At 38.4% G+C, this 22,975-nt stretch overlaps 1 protein-coding gene across 5 annotated transcripts in view; it reads left to right on the forward strand.

Annotated features, from left to right (window-relative positions):
* Window positions 1–109: 109 nt before the first annotated feature.
* Window positions 110–22,975, forward strand: part of SGTB (small glutamine rich tetratricopeptide repeat co-chaperone beta) — a 46,367-nt gene continuing 23,501 nt past the window's right edge. The window contains exons 1-6 of one of the 5 annotated variants that reach the window (XM_044268027.1): window positions 110–278; window positions 1,421–1,542; window positions 2,965–3,022; window positions 10,201–10,304; window positions 14,435–14,504; window positions 20,204–20,303. In XM_044268027.1, the coding sequence (XP_044123962.1) occupies window positions 1,468–1,542; window positions 2,965–3,022; window positions 10,201–10,304; window positions 14,435–14,504; window positions 20,204–20,303 (407 nt within the window). In that variant the 5' untranslated portion in view covers window positions 110–278; window positions 1,421–1,467. Of the gene's footprint in view, window positions 279–1,282; window positions 1,301–1,420; window positions 1,543–2,964; window positions 3,023–10,200; window positions 10,305–14,434; window positions 14,505–20,203; window positions 20,304–22,975 lie in introns of those variants that run through there. The other 4 variants (XM_044268012.1, XM_044268018.1, XM_044268033.1 and 1 more) reach the window with 4 other exon arrangements.

Here is a 22,975-nt window from a genome sequence, read left to right on the forward strand (position 1 = left end):
CGCCGTCGCCCAGTTCGGCCCCGCCCCCCCGACTTGCGCCCCGCCCCGCGCGCCTTGCGCCGCCCGGGGGGCGGTTCTGGCGAGACCCAGTGGCCGGGAGCCCAGCGCGCAGCCGGGTGGGCTGAGGGCAGGCGGCGGCTTGGGAGCCGGGGAAGTTTGGGCGACCGTGGGCAGTGCTGCCATCCGGACCCAGGTTGAAGCCGGAGGACCAGGGGGCGGGCGTACTGGCTTACGGACGCCCCCAGGCCCGCTGCCACTGTGTCGCGTCCTCTCGCCTGGTAAGGGGCTTCTGTCTGGGTTGGGTGCGTCTCCCACCGCCCCAGCTGGGGCCTGCACCGCGCACCCGCAGCAAACCCCGTCTGGGCCAAAGCGAGGCCCGGATACTGAAGGGAGGGAGAAGGAGGTCGATGTCCTCTGGGGAGAAGAAGGGGGAGAAGCCTGGAGGAGGTTGAATATCTTCGTTTCCCCTCTCTTTTTTTCTTTCTTTCTTTCTTTTTTTCCCCCCACCTTCTGCCCTGGACCCTATTTAGCACTTGCAATCCCATGGCCTAAAGACTGGGCTCGCCTTTAAAATAAGCCCAGAAATAATAAACATCCTGGCGGCGGGTACCACACCCTGGTTTTGGATTAGGGAACCTGGGGAACAGATGGATGATGCGATTTAGTGGAAATAAGCCATTAAGGCCGGCTGGCCCTGCGCCACTGTTTGGATGCGATAGTATTCCATGTGAATGAACATGACCGGGAGCTTCCAGCTTGTCCACGAGAGCACAGCTACCGCAGATAGCGTTGGTCGGTGTGTAGTATCCATCGACTTAGGCAATGATTTTCCGACATGTCTTGTTTAAAAAAGAAATACCATTTTTATTAAGAATGACATTCAGTGGTTGAACACCCTTTCATTAATGTATTTCCTCCTCAAATAACAGTCTAAGCCCACAAAAGTTGATGCAGGGTAAATTATACATACAAATCTAATGAAATAGAGGAGGATGGTCATTTTAGACGAGCTTCTGAGTCAGCAGTATGAAATCTCCCTGAACTTAGTACTGAGGCCTTTTGGGGATTTCTATATCTGTATCTGTTCTCCTATCCTGATCTGTATCTGTACTATACATGCTGTTAAGATACAGTGAGATATTCAGTGAGTGTCTGAGCTTGTGTTCTACATGTTTTGAGGACGATTTTACTTTTGCAGGTTTTAACATAATTTAATACTACTGGGTATAAGTGAAAATACGTAATACCTTACTATAACAATACTTTGTGTTCTCCTGACTCTTTAAAAACAAGAATGAAGGTAATAAAAGTTTTGTTTTTGCTTTTTACTTTCTGTGTAATTTATAACCTTGTTATTTATAACCTTCCTGACCAATTCTTTAACATAACTTAGATCACTGTTTTCCTTTTTCTTATCAAGGAAAAGTGTTTAAGCTTTTAAAATGTCATCTATCAAGCACTTAGTTTATGCTGTTATTCGTTTCTTACGGGAACAAAGTCAGATGGATGCTTATACTTCAGATGAACAAGAAAGTTTGGAAGGTAGGCACCTGCTCTTCATGTTAATTTGTATTATGATTGTAAACAAAGACTAAAATAACTGTAAGCCTGACTTTATGATCTATTATAACAAAATTAAGATATTTTATTTATCTTTCAAGAAGAGAGATTGTGTTTCCATTTTCTGAGGCTTGTTTTAATTAACAGCACAATATGAGGACAGTTGTTCATTTATTGAACAACTGTTATGTGTCAGAACTATGTTGTTCATACTGTAGGGAATTTTTTCTCTACAGTAACTGTTAGGTTAGTATTATCCTCACTTAACAGAAAATGAAATGAAACCAGATAGATTAAGTGACATAACAATGAAATGTGGCCAAGTTGAGATTTAAATCCTGGTTTTTACTCTGAAGATCTTGTCTCTTCCTAATAGGAAAGCATCTCGTTTAGAATCAATACCTGAAAATACCTTAGTCATCATAAAAGCAATAGGTAAAAGTGTAATAACTGCATCACAATTAAGCTCTGATAACTTACTATTTGGGGATTTGAAAATGAGAGGATTTCACTGTTGTTTATGTGAGCTTTAAATATTAGACTTGGTAATCTGTGAAGTTGAGCAGGACTTGGATGATAGCATCACGTGTTTCCCTGAACACCATCTTTTCTGCTTCACATTTATGCATTATAAAATTTAAATTCAGTATAACCCTAAAAAAAGGTAGAATTCTGCAGATAGGCTTGTGGAGGTTCAATGAGTGTAGCTTCCTTGTGGCCTAAAGACTTAATTATTGCAATGAGACAGTACGTTTGGGAGAATTTAATAGATATCATACAATTTGATTTTGCCATCTTGAAATTATTTCTCTGATAAAGGGGATACCTCTATTAATTTCAATAAGCACCTCCATTGTGAAGTGCTTTTGGTAAGCACTTCCCTTGCTTTTAAGAGGTGGGGATGAAAATTGGGCATTTGCTCTAAATCTGCCTGCAATCTGGTAAGACACTGTCTTTCCAGGTGGCAGTGAGAGGAGCAGGTGACACACAGTTGGAGAACATTGCATTTGGTTCTTTTCATATTAAGATCTTTTTGTCCTCCTTAGTGGTTAAACCATGTGAAGGTAAAGGTGACTGATTATCTAAAGAAAACATTGGTTATGGTTGTCCAGTAGCAAAGAGATAAATACAGTCATTTAATAGAAGATTTTTTTTCTAATCAAAGGCAGTATAATACATATTTCTAAGGACCAGAAAGAAAATTGAGGGTTTTTTTTTTAAAAAATCAAGATGTTATGTCCTATTTTTAGGATGGCCTTCAGCCAAAAATATGTGCCTTCAGCTGTTTGTTATATATATGGCAGCCAGAAATGGTGCCAATTGTTTTTGACCGACCCCTATTTTTGACTCTGTGAGTCTAATTTAATTGAGTATGAAATCATGTGAAGTCTGCCCACCTTCTAGACATTTAAAAAAGCCCTGGAAGAGGAGCCTCAGTTCTCGTACCAGCCTTACCGTAGTGGTAAGTTTTTACAGTCTTATCACCTTTGAGCTTTTTCGTCAGAAAATATCACCCACTCCTAACTGTTGTCATCTACTGACATCTGTTTCATGTGCTCCTGCTCCCTGTCACTCTCTCTAATACTAATCTGTCTGAATTTTTGGCACTTGCGATGACCTCATAGGTGTTTCTTTCCGTTCTCTCAGCACTCTGTTCCTTGACCTGCTTGTCCTCTAGTGATCTCAACCACTGAGCAACAGGGCCATACCCTAGACTAGTGGTTCTGAACTCAAGGTGGTTTTGTTTGGGGATATTCTTGACTGTCACCACTGAGTGGCTGGTATTACTGGCATCAAGTGGGTAGAGGCCATGGATACTGCTAAACATCCTGTAATGCACAGTATGGCCTCCAAGAACAAAGTCCAAACTGTCAGTAGTGCCAAGGGTGAGGAATTGTTCCCTGGACCTTCTCATTTTTGAAACTGCATTCTCTCTATCATCTCTATTGTAAACATTTCACATTCTGACCAGCACTGCCTGTCTTTGCAGCTCACTCCCTCTAGAATCCCTACCCCAGTAATTCTTTAACTCTATGAGTATCTCCAGTCTACTGATCCCTTACCCTTCACACCCTCTTCCATGGTTCATCATTATGTTCATGCCCTTGTATATCTCTCCCTTTCTTGCAAAACATGACCTTTTTTAAATTCAGCTCTTTACCACCTCTGTGTTCATATCCATGTGACTGTGTATAGATGGAGCAAACCATACAACTTTGCCAATTGGTTCCTCTTTGAATTCATGATCATGAGCCTCAAGTGGATGTTGAGGCTCATACTGTCTCTTCCAAGTTCATGCATACTTTTGTTCTCCTAGACCACTACTTTAACACTTTTTCTCCTGTCTTCTCAAACCCTCAAATGACCTCCCCTGTGTGCACTTTTAGTCGCTGACCTTGCTTTCTACTCCACCAAGAAAGTTCAAGTAATAAGAAAACTTCCACAGACTCCCCCTGCCCCATCTATCCGCACACCAGCATCTATATCCTCACACACTCTGCCTGTCGGCCCAGATATGGTAATAGTATGCCATGGACTAAATATTTGTGTTTTCTTGAAATTCGTATGTTGAAACCTAACCCATTGTGATGGTATTAGGAGGTGGGGTGTTCATGATCAGGTTAGTGCTCTTCTAAGAGACCCCAGAGAGCCCTTTGCTCCTTCTACCATGTGAGGACACAGTGAAGAGACACAGTCTGGGAACCAGAAAGCAGGTCTTCACTAGACACTGAATTTACTAGCCTCCAGAACTATGAGAAATAAATTTCTGTTGTTTATGAGCCACCTAGTCTATGGTGTTCTGTTAGAGCAACCCAAACAGACTAAGACACTGTAGATATGAACTATCCACTGTCTTTTCTAAATGAAACCTCTCTATTGACACATGGGATCTGATTCTATCCTGTCTCACCTCCTCCGAGTTATCGTTCGAGTTATTCTACCCTTCTTGTCTTACATCTCCTAGTTCACGTCCTACTAGGGTTGCCAAACTTCCCTCTGTTCTGGATCATTTATATCAGAATATACTTTTCATTATTTCTCCCTTCTTAAAAAAGCAAAAACAATAGCTAATTACCCTTGCCATATTACCCCACTACTTCTGAACTACTGCCTACTCTGATTGTCTTCCCCTTTTGCTGGAAAACTTTGAAAGAATTGTAGATACTTGCTTTTTAAAATTCTTCTCCTATTCTTTTTTTTTTTTTTTAAGATTTTATTTATTTATTTATTTAACAGAAATAGATATCACAAGTAGGCAGAGAGGCAGGCAAAGAGAGAGGAGAAGCAGGCTCCCTGCTGAGCAGAGAGCCTGATGCGGGGCTCGATCCCAGGACCCTGAGATCATGACCTGAGCTGAAGGCTGAGGTTTAACCCACTGAGCCACCCAGGCATCCCCCTCTCCTATTCCTTTTTAAACCCATTCCAGTTAGGCCTTAGCCTCAGTCTTTCTGCCCATCCTGTTCTCATCAAGGTCATCAGTGATTTCTGGATTCTTTAGTTCAGTGGTCTGTTCTCAGTCTCCATCTGCCTTACTAGCTGCTATTGATAAAGCTGATGATCTCCCTCATCTCACCCACACCCCGAGGCCACTGTTGTACACTTGATTCAGTTGGCTTTCAGGCTACCTCCTCACACTCTCTTAGTTTTCTTATTATCTCATTGTTTGCTCCATCTGTCTCCTTTACTAGTTTCCCTTCTTTTCCCTGACCTGAAGTGTCCAGGGTCCAATGCTTGAACTTCTTCTCTTCACTATCTATACTCAGTTTTTTGATGATATTGTTCCATTTCTTGACATTCAACCAAGACTTTCCTTCTGAACTGCAGATTTTTATATCCAACTGCCTACTAGATATCTCCACTTCTATGTCTAATAGGCATCTCAAACTGAATATTTCCAAGACTGAACTCCTGATCCTCCCACCCAAAATCTGTTCCCTATCTCAGTTGATGGCAACTCTCTCTTTTCAGTTGCTTAGGCCCAAAACTTGGGTGGCATTCTGGACTCTTTTCTTTCTTTCAGATTCTGCATTTAATCATTTAGTAAATCCTGTTGGCTGTACTTCTAGAGTCTTACCATTTCCTCCCACCTCCACTGATGTCACCCTGGGTAGAATTAAGTGGTTTTCATCTGTTTTAACATAGTGGCCTCTAACTGGTCTGTTCTTGCAGCTTTGTTGAATATTCCCAACACAGCCACCAGTGATCTTTTAAGACAGAGTGTGTCAGGGGCACATGGGTGGCTCAGTCAGTAGCGCATGTGACTCTTGATTTTGGGGTTGAAAGTTAAAGCCTCATGTTGGGTGGAGATATTACTTACAAATAAAATCTTTAAAAAATTTTTAAAAAGTTGGGGCGCCTGGGTGGCTCAGTGGGTTAAGCCGCTGCCTTCGGCTCAGGTCATGATCTCAGGGTCCTGGGATCGAGTCCCACATCGGGCTCTCTGCTCAGCAGGGGGCCTGCTTCCCTTCCTCTCTGTCTGCCTGCTTCTCTGCCTACTTGTGATCTCTGTCTGTCAAATAAATAAATAAAATCTTGAAAAAAATTTTTTTTAAAAAGTAAAACAGAGTATGTCAGATTCTGTCATTTCTCCACTCAAAATCTTGCAGTGACTCCTCATGTTCCTTAGTCATGTTTTAAAGATTCATATATTTGGCCTTCTGTGATGTGTTGTTCACTGACTCTTTGCCTTTCTCATTTGACTTGAGCCAAATTAGCTTCCTAACTCTGAGTACACTACCTCTTCTTTCCTAAGAGCTTGTGCTATAGTTGTTTTTTGCTGCTTGGATTGTTACTACTTCAGAAAATGGTAATACCTTCATTGTCTTTGAGTCTTTGTAGGATCTCTTTTCTGAATGAGGCCTATGCTGGGTGCTCTTATGTCTGTAGCCTGCTTCCCTGCTTTGCTCTCCACATTTGGATCTCTTTACCCTGCTCTACTTTTTATTGCTTATAGCCTACCTCTCCACCCCTGCCCCCAAATGTCAGCCCCAAGAGGTCAGGGGTCTTTTCTGTTTTATTCACTATGTGATATATCTGAAGCATATAAAAAAGTGCCTGACGCATAGTAGGTGGTCAATAAATATTTGTTGAACTGAATTGATGAATTGAGCCAGGTGATCCTGGGCCTATCACTCAGTTGATCTGTATCTTAACTTCTCAGTCTGTTAGATGAAGCTGTCTGCCTCCTCTTCATCTGATAGATTCGTCAAGAGAATCAGAATCAGAATCAGGGAAGGCATGTAGCTAACGTATGGCAGCTTTTGAAATGGGATATGGTAGTGTTAAATAGAACTCTTCATTTGCCCTGCTCCTCATCAGTACCAAATGCAGAATGTTTGTTGTTAAAGTAGAACAATAATTATATACAGTATTTGTTTATATTTGTATGACTTATTCCTGACTATGACCTCCTGAAAGGAAGACTGAATGTAATAATCCTTGCTTCATAAATGAATCTTGAAGTAAAAGATAAATTATTGCACTTAGGTTATTTGATTTTTTTTTTTTTTTTACTGGATGAGAAATGGTAATGAGGTAATCCTGAATTTTTGTCATACCCTTACCCCCATCCCAACTACTGCCTACCGTTTTTGTGTTCCTTTTTCTGGAAAACTCTTTGAAAGAGCTGTCTATACTTGCCTTTTCTAATTTCTCTCCTATTCTTTTTTGAACCCATTCCAGTTGGGCCTTTGCCTCAATCTCTACAACCAAATCATCATTAAGACTAAACACTTTGGCAACGGGGTTTACCTGTCAAACAATTCTGTTTACTTATATAGGGAATCTAACAGAGTCAAAATCTTAGAATCAGGGAGTAGAGTGACAGTTGCTAATGCTGGGGAAAGAGAAAATAGGAGATGGTCAAAGGGTACAAAGTTTCTGTTATGCAAGATATTTAAGTTCTGGGAACTTAGTAGTCTGCCCAGTGCCTATCACTAACTGTGTTCTATACTTAAAGTTTGGTAAGAAGGTAGATCTTAGGTTAAGTGTTTTTACTACATGCGTATGCATGATAATAACAATGGTGAGAGGAAACTTTGGGAGGCAATGAATATGTCTCTGGCCTTGACGGTGGTAATGGTTTCATGGGTGTATACTTATCCCCAAACTCATGGAGTTACAGACATTGTATATAAACAGCTTTTTGCATGTCAACCATACTTCAGTAAAGTGGTTTGAAAAAACACACACCAAATAATTGTGTTTAAGGCAAAACAGATATCTCCTTTAATGATATTTAATTGTGTCTAGTATGTACCAGATCTGTGTTTTAAGATTAGTGACAGCAGAGATAAAGGAGCTGGACTGAATTGCCTCAACAGAATAGAGCATAAAAATCCCTTAGGTATCACATGGACTTTTCACCTGTCAGTATTTAGCAGTAAAGTTACATACTCTGGGTTTTGGTTAAGGGCTTGGTTGTGTACTATCCCTCTTTCCCATGTCCGTGCATTAATGTTTTGAAGGAGAGAAGTGCTTTTCTCTACAGGTTGTATTGTTGTTATTTCCTCTGTAATTAAACTATTACTTCCAATGTAAATATAGATGTAGATTAAATTTATTGAACACCTATTATTTGCCAGATATATTAATGTCAGAGATGAGTCAGATACAGTCCTTATCCGTAGAGACTGTCTAATGTGGGAGACAGACATTTAAACATACGAAATGTAGCATGAGAAGTTCAATAATAGAAACAGGTACCAGCGACATGGCCACAGTAAAGGCAATGACAAGTCTGATCAGGGAGGAAAGATACTGATCAAGAATAAAAAAAAAAAAGAATAAATATATACACATAAACACACATATACATTTACCATTATGATTATTGTTATTGTTTACATTAACTGTCATCATGGCAATGGGAGCCTGTTTCCTTGTGGCTGAGTGTTTTTAGTGCTGGTATGGACTGAAGTTCGAGAACAAATGTTTGGCAAGAATAGAAATTGAGAGAATGAGAAAGGGCGAACAGTGGATTATGTTCTATGTAAAAGATACTCAGACTTCTTATACTTGGTAACTTGTTGCTTATTCAGTCCCTTTTCTAAGGACGGTTGTTCTCTGGATAGAGAAAGTAGTATTTTCATTTCTTTTATGATAGAGGCATTTTTCTCAGGACCACAGTTATTACATAATGTATCTTTTAAAAAGTCATATACAAATATAAGTGAATCTATAATAAATCTGACAAAGGATGATGAATACTGTATGATCTCTCTTATATATGGAAGCTTATAAACCAAGCACAAAGAAGAGATTGGTGGTTTCAGAGGTGAGGAGTGGGGTGAGAGAAGTGAATGAATTGCTTTTGTGTTGTTTTTAGTTTAAGTATATTGAGTACAGATAATAATAAAACTCATCCACAAATATAAGTGGATCTCCTCCACACTGTCTGGAAGTACACTGAACATTTGGGCTACATTCTCATTTCGGGAGCCAGGAGAGAATTCCTTTTCAAAGGAGAGCATCCCCAAGATGAAAAGCTGCCACCATTTCCCTCTGTGAGTACTTGTAGAAATAACAGGATATCTTTCTTCCCTCTAATTGCCCTGGTTTGGACTGCTTGTCTGTTTAGATCACTTAGGTGGGAACCCTCCCTGATTGGAGGGGTCATTTTCGTGACTCTGTTATGTAGCTGGTACATATTTCTATTAGTGAACTTGTTATGCTGTATTACATGCATTTAACTGTCTCCCACATTAGACTGTCTCTGTGAGGATAAGCCTTGTGTCTTATCCTTTCTAATGTCTAATCCTTTCTCAGCATTCCTACCAGACTTTTAGTTCTAAACACAAATCCAGTTATATTATTCTCCGTTACGGAATTGTTTAATGGCTCTCTACTTGCCCACAGTGGGAAGTGCACATTCTTTAAGAACGTTATGTAAGGTACCTTGTCATCCAACAACAGACTTGCTTTCTAGCATAATCTCCCACCTATCTCTCCACCCTGTCTGTACCCTGGCCATATCAGTTATCTTGTCCTACAACAAATGCAGATGACACACCTTTCACTGTTTAACATGCTATGTATTTTTGTTTTTGTTGGCCTTCTTCTCTTAATCGAAAGCTTCATCACATGGGTAGCAATTTTTATCTTCCGATTAACTGCTGTATTAGGAAAGCACCTTGCACATAGTAGGTGCTTGGGGTAAATTTGCAGGCATGAATGAATTTTTTTAAAGTCCACCTATCTTCACATAAGTAAATATACCAGCCACTTTGTTTCTGTTACTCTTTTTGGTCAGGTTTAGAATTCTGTTTCTCACATTGAAAAAGAAGGCTTTTTTGTTTGTTTTATTCAGGATGGTTAATCAGATATTGGCAGAGAGGAGTCCGTTGTTGTTAATGACATGATTCAATAAGAATATGATGTAATGGCTATATTGAGAAATTATATTCTAGGTAACATTTTTTCCTTAAGTAAGGAAGAAGAAATCAAGTTGTCTTCCCTTAGCAGCTGGTCTATAAACAGAAATCTCTATGTAGCTGAACCATTTAGTTTTTCCTTATGTTCTGTGATCATAAATACTGAATTACCACAGATTGCACAGAGTGCAGATTTCTACCAGAAAAAAAGGTCGTTTCTTTTTTTAGGTTGCTAATTTTTTTTTTCACTATTCAAATTTATCTCAAGTTGCAATTCAGTGCTTGGAGACAGTTTTTAAAATCAGCTCAGAAGATACCCATCTAGCAGTTTCACAGCCTTTGACAGAAATGTTCACCAACTCCTTCTGTAAGGTAAGCTGTCACTGTTTTCTCATTAGTATCTGATTTAAGTGTGACTACAATAATGATGTTGGGTTGTTAACATTTGAGGGGCTAGACTTTAGGTAACTAACTTCTTCCTAGGTGTAAGGTAGATAGTCCACATGGAGATGATTTGGGACCTAAAATATAACTTTTAATGTGCTTTAGGTTTTCATATTAGTAGCTGTTCACATCCTTTCACCTTCTTTTATGTTTAATGATATGTCTTAGTTGCTTTTTAAGTCCTGTTTAGTCTCTGAGCATTTTTAGATTTCTGACATGGAATACAAGTTAAAAACAGAATTTTCCTGTTTACAAAGCAACTATGTAGAAGTAGATTCATTAGGAATTGAATCATCATTTTGAAGCAGATTTCATAAAATTTGACCATTGATAGGAGCTCTTTAAGACAGGGGAAGTTTCAGGGTCATTGTGCAAAAGTAATGCCAAAAACCAAGTTTTCTGATATCCCTTCTCTCAAGAACTGTTTATAATGGTCTCTGGTTTCTGGCCTTTTCAGGGAACATGGACCATAACACTGCCTAAAAAAAATTTTTTTTGAAGACAGTTTTATTTATTCAGTGATTGATTTGTAGAGAGACAGTGTAAGCAGGGAGCAGTGAGGGGTAGAAGGAGAGGGCTAGAGAAAATCTTAAGTAGGCTCCATACCTAGTGCAGAGCCTGATGTGGGGCTCAGTCTCACAACACTGAGGTCATGACCTGAGCCGAAATCAAGAGTCTGACATTTTACCGACTGAGTCACCCACGCATCCCTTAAACTGTCTGAAAAATCTTAAGGTTACTGATTTTAGGGCCCCAGGGTGTCCTCCCATGTGTTTTTTCATAACATTTTGGTGCCTCATGAAATCCTTTTGTTATTCTAGTTCTGTATTCAAGCTTCGGTAGAAAATGAGGAACTCAGGGGAAAAGCCGAAGCATGTAGTATATACTTCAGCCTGGCAGGGACATTGCTGATACTACCACATTGGCTGCTTCTAGAACTTGTTGGAAGAGGTTCTGAGAATTGCAGTGAAGATTGCAAGTTGGCAGTATTATCTTCCATCTTTCTATACTTGGAAAAAAGAACAATGCGGTTATCAGACAGATCAATACTAATTATATGACAAAGATCTAAGGAGATAGTGACATGTCTCTGTGTCCCCCATCAGAGAATTCCCCTTTGCTCTGCTTTGGTTGCTGTGATTGTCTGGGCTTCTGGCCTCCTTAGGGAACCCCATTGCAGTGGCTGAATATGCCCATGGTTGAAGCTGACTTTATTTAAGTCCTAGATGCCCAAGAGGCTTGTGCTTGAGACAACACTTGGATTTGCTCATTCCTTAGCTCCTGTCACTGTTCACCTCATACTAAAGAGATCAGAATTTTTTTTTTTTTTTTTTTTTTTTTACTTCCCAGGAGACTCAAATTGACTTTTGCGCTCTGTTTAAATAGGGCTCTGTTTTCTTTCTCACTGTTTCCCTATGATTATATTTAATTGTAAAAATTTTTTACTTACTATTTTTAGAATATAATTTCTTGGAATTGGCTGCATTGTGTATCTGCACAGTGTTATTTGTGGTATTAATCCTTTGTTATTCCTATTTAACAGCAGCAACTTCATCACGTACATGTTTGTTAGGAGAGTACCTCAAAGAGAGTCTAAAACTTGCCTAAAGCAGCATCAAAATTGTTAAAATTAAAGAAATTATGTCTCTATTTCGCCATAAAAAAGAGTGAGGTCTTGCCATTTGCAATGGCATAGATGGAACTAGAGGGTATTATGCTAAGCGAAACAAGTCAGAGAAAGACAGATACCATATGATTTCACTCATATGTGGAATTTAAGAAACATGCAAACAGCAAAGGGAAAAAAGAGAGAGAGAGAGACAAACCAAGAAACAGATTTCAGTATAGAGAACAAACTGAGGGTTACTAAAGGGGTGGAAGGAGGGGGATGGGTGAAACAGGTGATGGGGATTAAAGAGGACACTTACGGTGAGTACCAGGTAAAGTATGGAATTATTGAATCATTATATTGTACACCTGAAACTAAAATAATACTGTATGTTAACTAACTGGAATTAAAAACTTCAGAAAAAAAGAAATTATTCATCTAAGTGTCCTTGGTTGTTACGTTGATCATTTTAGTTTTAGGAGTTAAGTTTCTATACTAAATGGATTCATTCCTTTTATATAAAGTAGATAACCCTCATCCCTACATTATGGGCTGCTCAAATGTATTCAGTGAATATGAGAATTAGTTTGCAAAGATATAGAACTGTGGCAATTTCATTAAAATAATTCAGAAGGATTTAGAAGGGAGAATGGATTAGAGTCCATTTATCAATATGCCATTTTTTGTGACTCGAAAAAGCCACTTTTTCCCCATGCATTAACTGTCCTGGCTTGTTAGAAGATGTGTCATAGAAGAAACCGTAACAGCAAGTACTGCGGTGCAGTCCTGTGTCCTTGAACTACACTTCCATCCTATGACCGTAGTCAGTTTTAAGTAGTGACCTCTAGTTACAAGGATTCCCGTTTCAACTCTATTTTTTTTTTTTAAGATTTTATTTATTTATTTGACAGAGATCACAAGTAAGCAGAGAGGCAGGCAGAGAGAGAGAGAGGTGGAAGCAGGCTCCCTGCTGAGCAGAGAACCCGATGTGGGACTCGATCCCAGGACCCTGGGACCATGACCTGAGCCGAAAGCAGAGGCTTTAACCCACTGAGCCACCCAGGCGCCCCTCAACTCTATTTTTTATTCCATTTTATTCTGATACTTTATGCTTAGAAAAACTGATTAGTAGAGAAAGATTACAAAATATAAGAACAACTCATGTACTTGATGAATGATTTTATACTTGTGAAAATTTGTGTGTAATTAGGGAAGTATATTTGAACGTTGGAGTTATCAAGTTCCTTGAAACTTTAGGCAAGACAAAGAACCTCGTTGGTATGTTCTAAATGTAGTACATAGGCACATTAGCTACAAATTATGTTTTCTTGAAAACTATAGCTTTACTCATGAACTTCAGAGTCAAGTGTAAAAGCAGCACAATTTTAAAGAGATCTTTCAAAAATGGAAAATTGCATTATGTTCCTGGTGCCACTCAAGATATTTCTGCTTGCGCCTTTGCTTTGAACCTTATAAATGGAAAGGAGGTTTGAGGATGGTAGTAGCTACTGAAAACAGGAAATTTACATTGTTTTTTTATTTTATGATGAAATTAATATATGTCCACTGTTTTAAAAAATTCGGTCAACATGGAATGATATAAAGAAGACACTGAAAATTTTACCTCCTTAGACCTTTCCTGTCTTTGTTTTTTAGCCTGTGTGCATGTATATGTATGTGTGTGTGCAGGTATTTAAGTAATAGGATCATCTTATTAGTGCTTCTTTTTGTAAACTGTGAATTTGACTTAGTGGGCTATTTCCTTAGATATTAAATGTGTTTCAAGATTTTCACTAATATAAAAAAATCTCTTGAATATATTTCTATTCCTATTTTTTGTATACTGGTTATCTATTTATTTTACCAGAATTCAATAGAATTTATTAGAAATTTCAGAAAAAAAAATCTTCACAACTATACCTAATACCTAATTTGGAAAACAAAATATCCTGTTTTTATTTTTAAATATAATGAATTTATTTTCAGCAGCATGTTCATTTAAAACAACAAAGCATTTCCATTCACTAAAAATATATTTGTCAATAAAATACACAATAAACCTGTAGCATAAATGTAAATAGTCAATTTATCTCCATTACCCACAGTATAATTTATTTTATGGTTATAGTATTTTAAGTATATTGGTTACTTATATTTGTTCTGCATGAAGTAGGATTTTTTGATCTAGGAAAAGCAAATAAAAAACTTTGATTCACTATAGCCCATTATCTTCTAGAGAAACTCTACATAGTCCTTTTTCTAATAAAATTATGTGAGAGGACTATTCGCCTATTTCTTTCTAATCTTTTTATTTACAAGTTAAATTTCATCACATGTAATTGCAGATGAGTTACTGTAATGCAGGTTATTCATTATTATTCATGATTCTGTGGGATGGCTCTTTTTTATGTAGCTAAATGGAAATACATTGATTTTTATTTAATTTCAGAATGATGTTTTGCCTCTCTCAAACTCAGTGCCTGAAGATGTGGGAAAAGCTGACCAATTAAAAGACGAAGGTGAGGATTTCATAAAGAAATTACTTATTTAGTAAAACTTTCTGAAACTCTGGAAAAAAACTCAAATGACTCTGTCAGTTGATAAGATTCTGGTTTACACTGCCAAGCCTGGATTGTCATGAGACCACATGGTATTTGTGAAACAGAAATAAATGTGATGGGGAAAAAACCTAGAAACATAGAATGGCTTGTGAGCAATATAGTTGTGTCTTGTTCCAAGAGAAGCAGATCTGTCATGAATAAGACCTGGAAAACAGTCACTTAAAGATTACTTATAACTGAATTTGCTATGTGTACTCCAGCATACCAGATTCTTTTCTACGTTTAAAGAAATGAAAATAATTTTCAGTATTATTTTAACTCTTGTATATATTTACTGTTTTTGAATTCTTTGAAATTTGTTAATGCATGTATATGGCACGTAAGTATTAGCTAGCACATTTAGTTACTGTATTACTACATCTTCTAATAGTGGCTCTTGAAGCATTCTTGGTACTAATAAGTCACTGTTGAGGATCTGTGTTCAATTTTTCTATCATGTCATTTATGTTAAGCTATAGAGGAGAGTCAGGTCAGGCGTACAAGAGTTGTACTAAGAAGCTGGAGGGAAGTTTTAGTATTAGCAGTGAATGAGAGCCAAGAAATTCCATGTCCTATAGGCAGAGAGTTTTAGGGATTATGCCATGTTCTGAAGCTATACAATATTGATTCAGAACCATTTTTCTGGACTTTTCCTTATACCGAAAAAGGGTGTTTACTTATAAAAAAAACAAAAAAACCCAAAAAGCCCAACAGTTGATGTCTAAAATGGCAGATATGGGAGTTTTCCCCATTCCTTGGGCCTTATCTTCTCTATTAAATTTATAAATACATACATATATCATTGTTTTTAATGGCCACATAGTGTTCCATGGTACTGTAAGACCATGATTTACTTACCTAGATGGATAATTTTGTAATCCTAAATAACATTATCTTAATGTCTTTGTCTGCATTTTTACTACTATGATTATTGTCGTAGGATTACATTATAGAGTTCTGTATTTCCAACAAATACACAGCTTTTGATTTTCCATTTCCTATTTTCTTTAAGAAATGATAGTACTACAGTGACTTAAAATTTTAGAATGATGTCTATCATAGATTACATGCAAAAGTAAACAACAACCAAGGGGTACCTAGGTGGCTCAGTCAGTTAAGCCTTTGGCTCAGATCATGATCCTGGGGTCCTGAGAGTGAGCTCCAAGCCGGGTTCCCTGCTCAGTGGAGAGTCTGCTTGTACCTTACCCCCTGCAGGGCCCCCTGCCCCTGCTCATGCTTTCTCTCTCTCTCAAATAAATAAATAAAATCTTTAATAAAAAATTAAGCAACAACCAGATCCTTGTTGTCATTTGAGTCAAGAGTACTCCCCCACCAAGAATTTGAATTTAGGCTATCCAGATAGAAATGCATTTTCCATATATTTAGTTTCTAATTTTAACAATTTAATCTGTTGTGGTTTTTTTTTCTTGCTCAGAGTCTTATAGTGTCTGAGCTCAATGGGGATGATATTGAATAGATGGCAAATTGAAATTTAATTTTTGTCCGTTATGTTTACTCCTTCTGCAGGAGATTGTGTTCCCCACACAGTTTGCTATGATGTAGTGAATGATGGTAAGAGGAGGATTAGGAGTCATTAATACTGTTCCAGCATGGGTAACTGAACTACTCTTGCTTTCGCCTTTAACCAAAAGCTTTTATTCTTTGTTTTCCTTAAGACATATCATATCTAAGACACATTACACACAAAGTTAAAGCAATTTTATTTTATTTTATTTCATTCTATTGAGTGTACCGGGGGGAGGGAGGTGAGAAGGAGGTGAGAGGAAGGACAGAGGGAGAGAGAGAATCTCAAGCAGACTCCACACCCAGTGCAGAAGGCCACCCACAAGGCCATTGTAGATTGTCAAGATAAGATTATTCCGCGCTGTGTGTTATACTTACCTGTGTTAATCAAGGCTTCTAGTCAGCTAGTACCTTCCTGAAAGGTTGCTTTCAAATATTTCTGTGTTTGGTTTCTGAAAAGCTGCAATAAGCTCAGAAAAAACCAAGATGGTTTCATTTCTGTCATTTCCTCACACATCACAAAAGTCTAGGCATATCTTTTTTTTTTTTTTTTGATATATTTTTTTCAAGTCTAGGCACATCTTACAGGTCATCTTGATAATTAAAGGAGACAATTTTATAGGAGAGGACCACGAAAGCATAAATTGCTATAAAATGTTCATTTATATTTATCTTTACAAATTTCTTCATCTGTGTCCTGAATATTTGTACGTCAGATGTTTTGTAACTTTAGGCTTATTGCTACTATATGTAAATGTATATAGACATATAGTATGTAGACATTTGATGGGGTGGTGGTTTACAGGAAAAGACATACAATAGATTTTAATAATATTAATAATAATGATAATAACAGTGCCACCCTGCTAGTGAATGATCTGTCACAACTGCTAACTCAGGAAAGAATGGGTGAGCCCTGGTGCTGTTGGGGCCAGCTGCTCTGTCCTTAGGAACCCCAAAGGGACTGGACAGTCAGAGGCACAGTTCCTGGCTGGTTTTGCCAACACTGTCACGAACAAACTCAGATACGCTCTTGTGGGAGTAGCCAAAAACTCAAGAGAGGAGGGTTTGGAAAAGAGAAAGGTGGAATTTATTTCTGGTACCAGCTGCCGAGGGAGGTGGCAGCTCAAGCCTTAACAACCCACCTACTGCCTGCAAGGTGGACCCCTGGAGTTTTGCAGGAGAGGTTTAGGGGAGTAGGTGCCAGAGAGCAGGCAGGGAGCGCATGATCACGGCTGCGGATTAGTATGTTTTCAGCATGTGATCATGGACAGGGAAGGGACCTATGGTGTGTGGTCTTCTAGGCATTCTCTTACTATCAGAGCTTTTCTGGCCTGGCAGTGGGAATGTTCTGGACATTGCCCAACACCTTCATCCTTGCCTCAAGATAATGTGGTAAGAAATAAGCACAGTGGATTTTAGTTAGAGCATGAGTTAAGTGGTCGTGTCTATTTCTGGTTTTAACTTTTGGGGTCACTGGGACTCCCTAAGAACCCAAGATGAAAAGGCTCAAGAGCAAAAAGAAAATCCACATAACCAGGAAAATTCCTTTGCACAGGAGAAACAAACCTATTTAAGTATCTAGGCTCATGTAATTAATATTATCTTGCTCTGTCATAAAAACTATGTAATCCTCTTAGCTTCCTTAGAGGTTTTTTTTTTTTTTTTCCTTAGAGGTTTTATAGTTGTTACTTTTGGGGGGTGGGGATCTAAATTAATTTTTTTTTAAACAGCTTTATTGAGGGTTGCCTTGGTGGTACAGTTGGTTGAGCATCCGAATCTTTGTTTCGGCTCAGGTCATGATTTTAGGGTTTTGGGATCAAGCCCTGCCTTAGCTCTGCTCTCGGGGTGGGGGGAGTCTGCTTGACATTCTCTCTCCCTCTGTGTGTCCCTCCTCCCACTTGCTCTTTCTCTATCTAAAATAAATAATTCTAAAAAAAAACCCAAACAAACAAAACCCATCAACTTTATTGAGCTATAATTTGCATACCATACAGTTTACTCCTTTAAAGTGTACAGATTTGGGCGCCTGGGTGACTCAGTCAGTTAAGTGACTGCCTTCAGCTCAGGTCATGATCCCGGAGTCCTGGGATCGAGTCCCGCATTGGGCTCCCAACTCCACGGGGAGTCTGCTTCTCCCTCTCACCTTCTCCTTGCTCATGCTCTCTCTCACTGTCTCTCTCTCAAATAAATAAATAAAATCTTTAAAATAAATAAATAAAGTGTACAGATTCATTGGTTTTGTAGTATAGTCGTGGAGCTGTGCAGCCATTACCACAGTTATAGAACATTTTTATTACCCTAGAAAGAAACCATGTAGCTATTAGTAGAATCACTGTTTTTGTTTGTGTTTGTTTTTTTAAGAGAGTGCATGTGTACCTGTGTAGGCGTGAGTTGGGGCAGAGGGAGAGAGAGGGAGAAAACTCTAAGCAGTCTCCATGCAGAGCCCCATGTGGAACTCCATCCCACACCCTGAGATCATGACCTAAGTGGAGATTGAGTCAGATGTCTAGCCAACTGACCCACCCAGGTGTCTCTAATAGTCACTCCTTATATGCATTTCTGATTCTTAATGTGCAGTAACTTTTCACATGATTTTATTTATTTATTTATTTATTTGAGATGTGGGGAGGGGCTGAGAGAGAATTTTAGGCATTGAGTCTGATGCAGGGGCTCGATTTCAATCTCCATCTCATAGCCTGAGATAGTGACCTGAGCCAAAATCAAGAGTCAAACTTAACAGATGGAGCCTCCCAGATGCCCCACTTTTGCATGATTTTAGATGCTTTTGTCTACCTGTGTTTCCTTTAATCTTCCTGTTCCTGTTCCTTGTAAAGTTGTACTGTCCTCGTCCTATGAAGTAGCTAATGATCTGTTAAAAGACCAAGCTAATAGGAGAACTTCTGGTTTATTGGAATTTGGAAGGAATAATACAGACCTTTGTGATGTAAATCTTTCCTCTTACCCAGTGTTTTAAAATTTAGATTTTGAACAGAGGTTATTAATCAGTGAGCAGGACACATTCCATTTCAGGGAATACAGAAGATAGCCACAGGAAATCCCTTATTTTACTGGCTAGTTGTTACCCCAGCTAAATTATTTCCAGATGTATCTGCAGAGGCCCTTCTTGAAAATTAGTACCTGTGGGTAGCCCTGGTACCTGAAACTCTGTCTTTGTAGAAATTCATATCTACCTATCCCCTTTTAAAAATTTATCTCTGGAAGGGGTAGTGCATAAAAATATTATCTGTCAATATCATATTAACATGATTAATTTTACCAGTTTACCCACACAGCAGAGTTCTGAGGGCTTGACTATTTAGCAGGTGCATGTTTTGACAGGGAGGACTGAAAGAGGGATCCAGATTGAGATGATGATTGAGAAGGGTGTTGTATCTGGAATGGGGTGGGCAGCTCTAAAAAGAAGAGAGAGATGAAGATAGGAAGGTAAGAAGAGATTAGATTTCACCTAGATATTCATAATTACTGCATTAACTCACTGAAGCCTAGATTTCATAAGGTATGCAAACATTAATTGTTTTATGACTTTGCATTGTTAGGATCATTCAAACACACTGATGACTGAGGAGTATCAACTGTATAGTACAATATAACTTTTACCTCTTAGTGCCATTGAAAAAACATGTTGAGGGGGCATCTCTTGGCTCAGTTGGTAGAACATATGGCTCTTTTTTTTCTTTTTAAGATTTTATTTATTTATTTGATCCAGAGAGAGAGAAAGAGAGAGAGAGAGATCACAAGTAGGCAGAGAGCAGGCAGAGAGAGAATGGGAAGCAGGCCCCCCGCTGAGTAGAGATGTGGGGCTCAGTCCCAGGAACCTGAGATCATTACCTGGGCTAAAGGCAGAGGCTTAACGCACTGAGTCACCCAGGTGCCCCAAACATGTGGCTCTTGATCTTGGGAGCCCGAGTTTTCAAGTCCCACATCATGGGTAGAGTTTACATAAAAAATAAAAAAAAGAAAAATCATCTTGTTGACCTTCATATTATTGTAGTTTCTGTGATTCAGATTTATCTTTCAGACTTTCTATTTTTTGTGTATATTGTAGTTACTGTACATATTGATTATTTCAGGCAATAACCACATGAAAGAAGAAAATTATGCTGCTGCCGTGGATTGTTACACACAGGCAATAGACCTGGATCCAAATAATGCGGTTTATTATTGCAACAGGTAAACTAGCACTATTGTGGCAGGCTTGACGTCCTTAATCTGTCATTTACATTAATAGCTCTGAAGGAGAACTGTAAAGTTCATTTTGAAAATTTTGAAAGTTCAGAAATTTATAAAGAAGGAAAAATAAAACCTCATAAAATTACCGCTTAGAGCTAATCACTGTTACTCACCTTTTGTCATATTTTGTTTAATGTGAGTATAATCGATTTCCGATTCATTGGAATTCAGTAGCCATGTCATAAACATGTCCTTAATTTGTTGAAACTCTTCATAAACACTATATAAATGGATATAAATTAGTCTATTTTTACCTCTTCTTTTTTTTCATATTTCCAGTACCTATCATTGTGGCTGGCAAAAAGCACTCATTTTTTTATAAATGGATAAGTGTACCTTAATTTATTTTATTATTATTATTTTTTAATGTACCTTAATTTTACATAACTGCTGACCTACTGGATAACTTTGAGGTTGTTCATTTTTCTTCAATGTGATGAAGCTGTAGTGAGCAACTTTATTGCTCAAATTATTTTCTGAAATTTAGGTATTCTGGATTTTGGATTTTATCCTTGGATCTGCTTTCGTTTGGTTTAACAGGAATTGGTTAAAAAAATATTGTTGATGCTAATTGCAAATTTGTTCAAATTTCTTTGAAAAATTTTGCAAACTGATTTCCTTCCCTAGGAGTGTATGAGTGTATCTGTTTTTGCCATATCCTTTTCAGCACTAAGTACCTGAGTTATCATTTATTGTTGTTAATTTAATATTACTTTTATTTTAATAGTAATTGTTCAAATTTATATTTACTTACTGGTGAGGTTGGACATTTTTCAGATGTTGGGCATTTGTGGGTTTTTTCTTTAAATTCTCTTTGTACCTGTGCCAGGCTTTAGCCTGTTTGACCTCATAGTTCTTTTTTCCCTTTTCTGCCCTTTTTGACAGAGGGTCTGGCCTTTATAGGTTGCATTTCCCAGGCTCCTTTGTCACCTGGGTGTTGTCTGGGGTCAGCTACAGAAGGTACTGGCAGGAGACTGGAGGGTAGAGGAGGAGAGAAGTTGGGGTATTCCTTCCTCTCTTTTTATAACAGGGTGTTTATCCAGCAGGGGCTGCTTCCCATTCTTATCTCCAGACCCCACCCAACACACCGGCTATAGGTCCAGCTTTTGTCAGGCGATGTTAGGTTTTGGACTCTGCACTTTGTCCTCTGTCTTAGGGATGGTAATGGCTTCCTCTTGTTCCTCCTCTCTGGGTTGCTGCACAATGATGCCTATTGGCATCTCAGCTCTTCTCTTAACTATGTAGTGAATTCCCTGAGCTAAATTAATCTGTTTTATATGTTAAAGTTCCAGTAGTACTTCTGCAGTGATAGAAATGTTCCGTTTCTGCCTTCTTCAATACAGTAACCACTAGCCAGAGTAGCTTTTGACCATTTGCAGTATAGCTAGTGCAATTGAGAAAGTACATTTTTAGTGTTTAATCGATTGAAAGAGCAATTTAAATTAATTGAATTGCAGGGTGCCTGGGTGGCTCAGTGGGTTAAGCCGCTGCCTTCGGCTCAGGTCATGATCTCAGGGTCCTGGGATCGAGTCCCGCATCGGGCTCTCTGCTCAGCAGGGAGCCTGCTTCCTCCTCTCTCTCTCTGCCTGCTTCTCTGCCTACTTGTAATCTCTCTCTGTCAAATAAATAAATAAAATATTAATAAATAAATAAATAAATAAATAAATAAATTGAATTGCAATAGCCACATGTAGCTTGTGGCTGCTGTCCTGTATGGCATAGCTGTATATTAAAGATATAATCCATTTGTCCTAATTGCACAGCTTTTTGTTTGCCTTTTAATGTTTTTATATGTAAAACTTTTAAGTATTGGTGTAAGCAAGTTTGTTTTTCCTTTCTTTTGAATATTCTTCTGATGCTTTTAATCTTAAAGCTCTCCCCATTTGTGGACTTGACAAATAACTTTTCTTATTTTTCCTTCATATTTATTTATTTATTTAAAAGATTTTATTTATTTATTTATTTATTTATTTGACAAAGAGAGAGAGAGACAGTGAGAGAGGGAACACAAGCAGGGGTGGGTGGGAGAGAGAGAAGCAGGCTTCCCGCTGAGCAGGGAGCCCAATGCAAGGCTCTATCCCAGGACCCTGGGACAGTCACCAGACCTGAAGGCAGACGCCCAATGACTGAGCCACCCTCAGGGAAAGGTGGCCCTTTCCCTTCACATTTAAATTTTCTCATTGCAAGTGTGTTTTGGTGAATGTTATCTAGAACTTTTCATGACAGAATATAAAAATTGCCTTATATTATATATATATTATATTATATATTATATAGTAAGTTCTTAAATTTGGGAGAGATTATCTTTTATTGAGTTACCATATCATGTTTAGGGTATTCATACCCTTGTGAGGTCATCCCTTCTCCCTCGCCTTTTCTTTTCTTTTTTAAAAAATTATTTTGTATTAATATATAATGTATTACTTGTACCCCTTGGTACAGGTCTGTCAATCATCAGTCTTAGACAATTCACAGCACTCACCATCTGCACATACCCTCCCCAATGTCCATGACCCAGCCACCCTCTCCCCTGCCTTTTCTTTAGAAAAATCTTCCTTGTGTTGACACTGAATTTGTTTTCCCAAAACCCCTGTAGCTAATCTCAGTTGACA

This window comes from Neovison vison, chromosome 1 (genome assembly GCF_020171115.1).
Source record: "Neovison vison isolate M4711 chromosome 1, ASM_NN_V1, whole genome shotgun sequence".
Lineage (NCBI taxonomy): Eukaryota > Metazoa > Chordata > Mammalia > Carnivora > Mustelidae > Neogale > Neogale vison.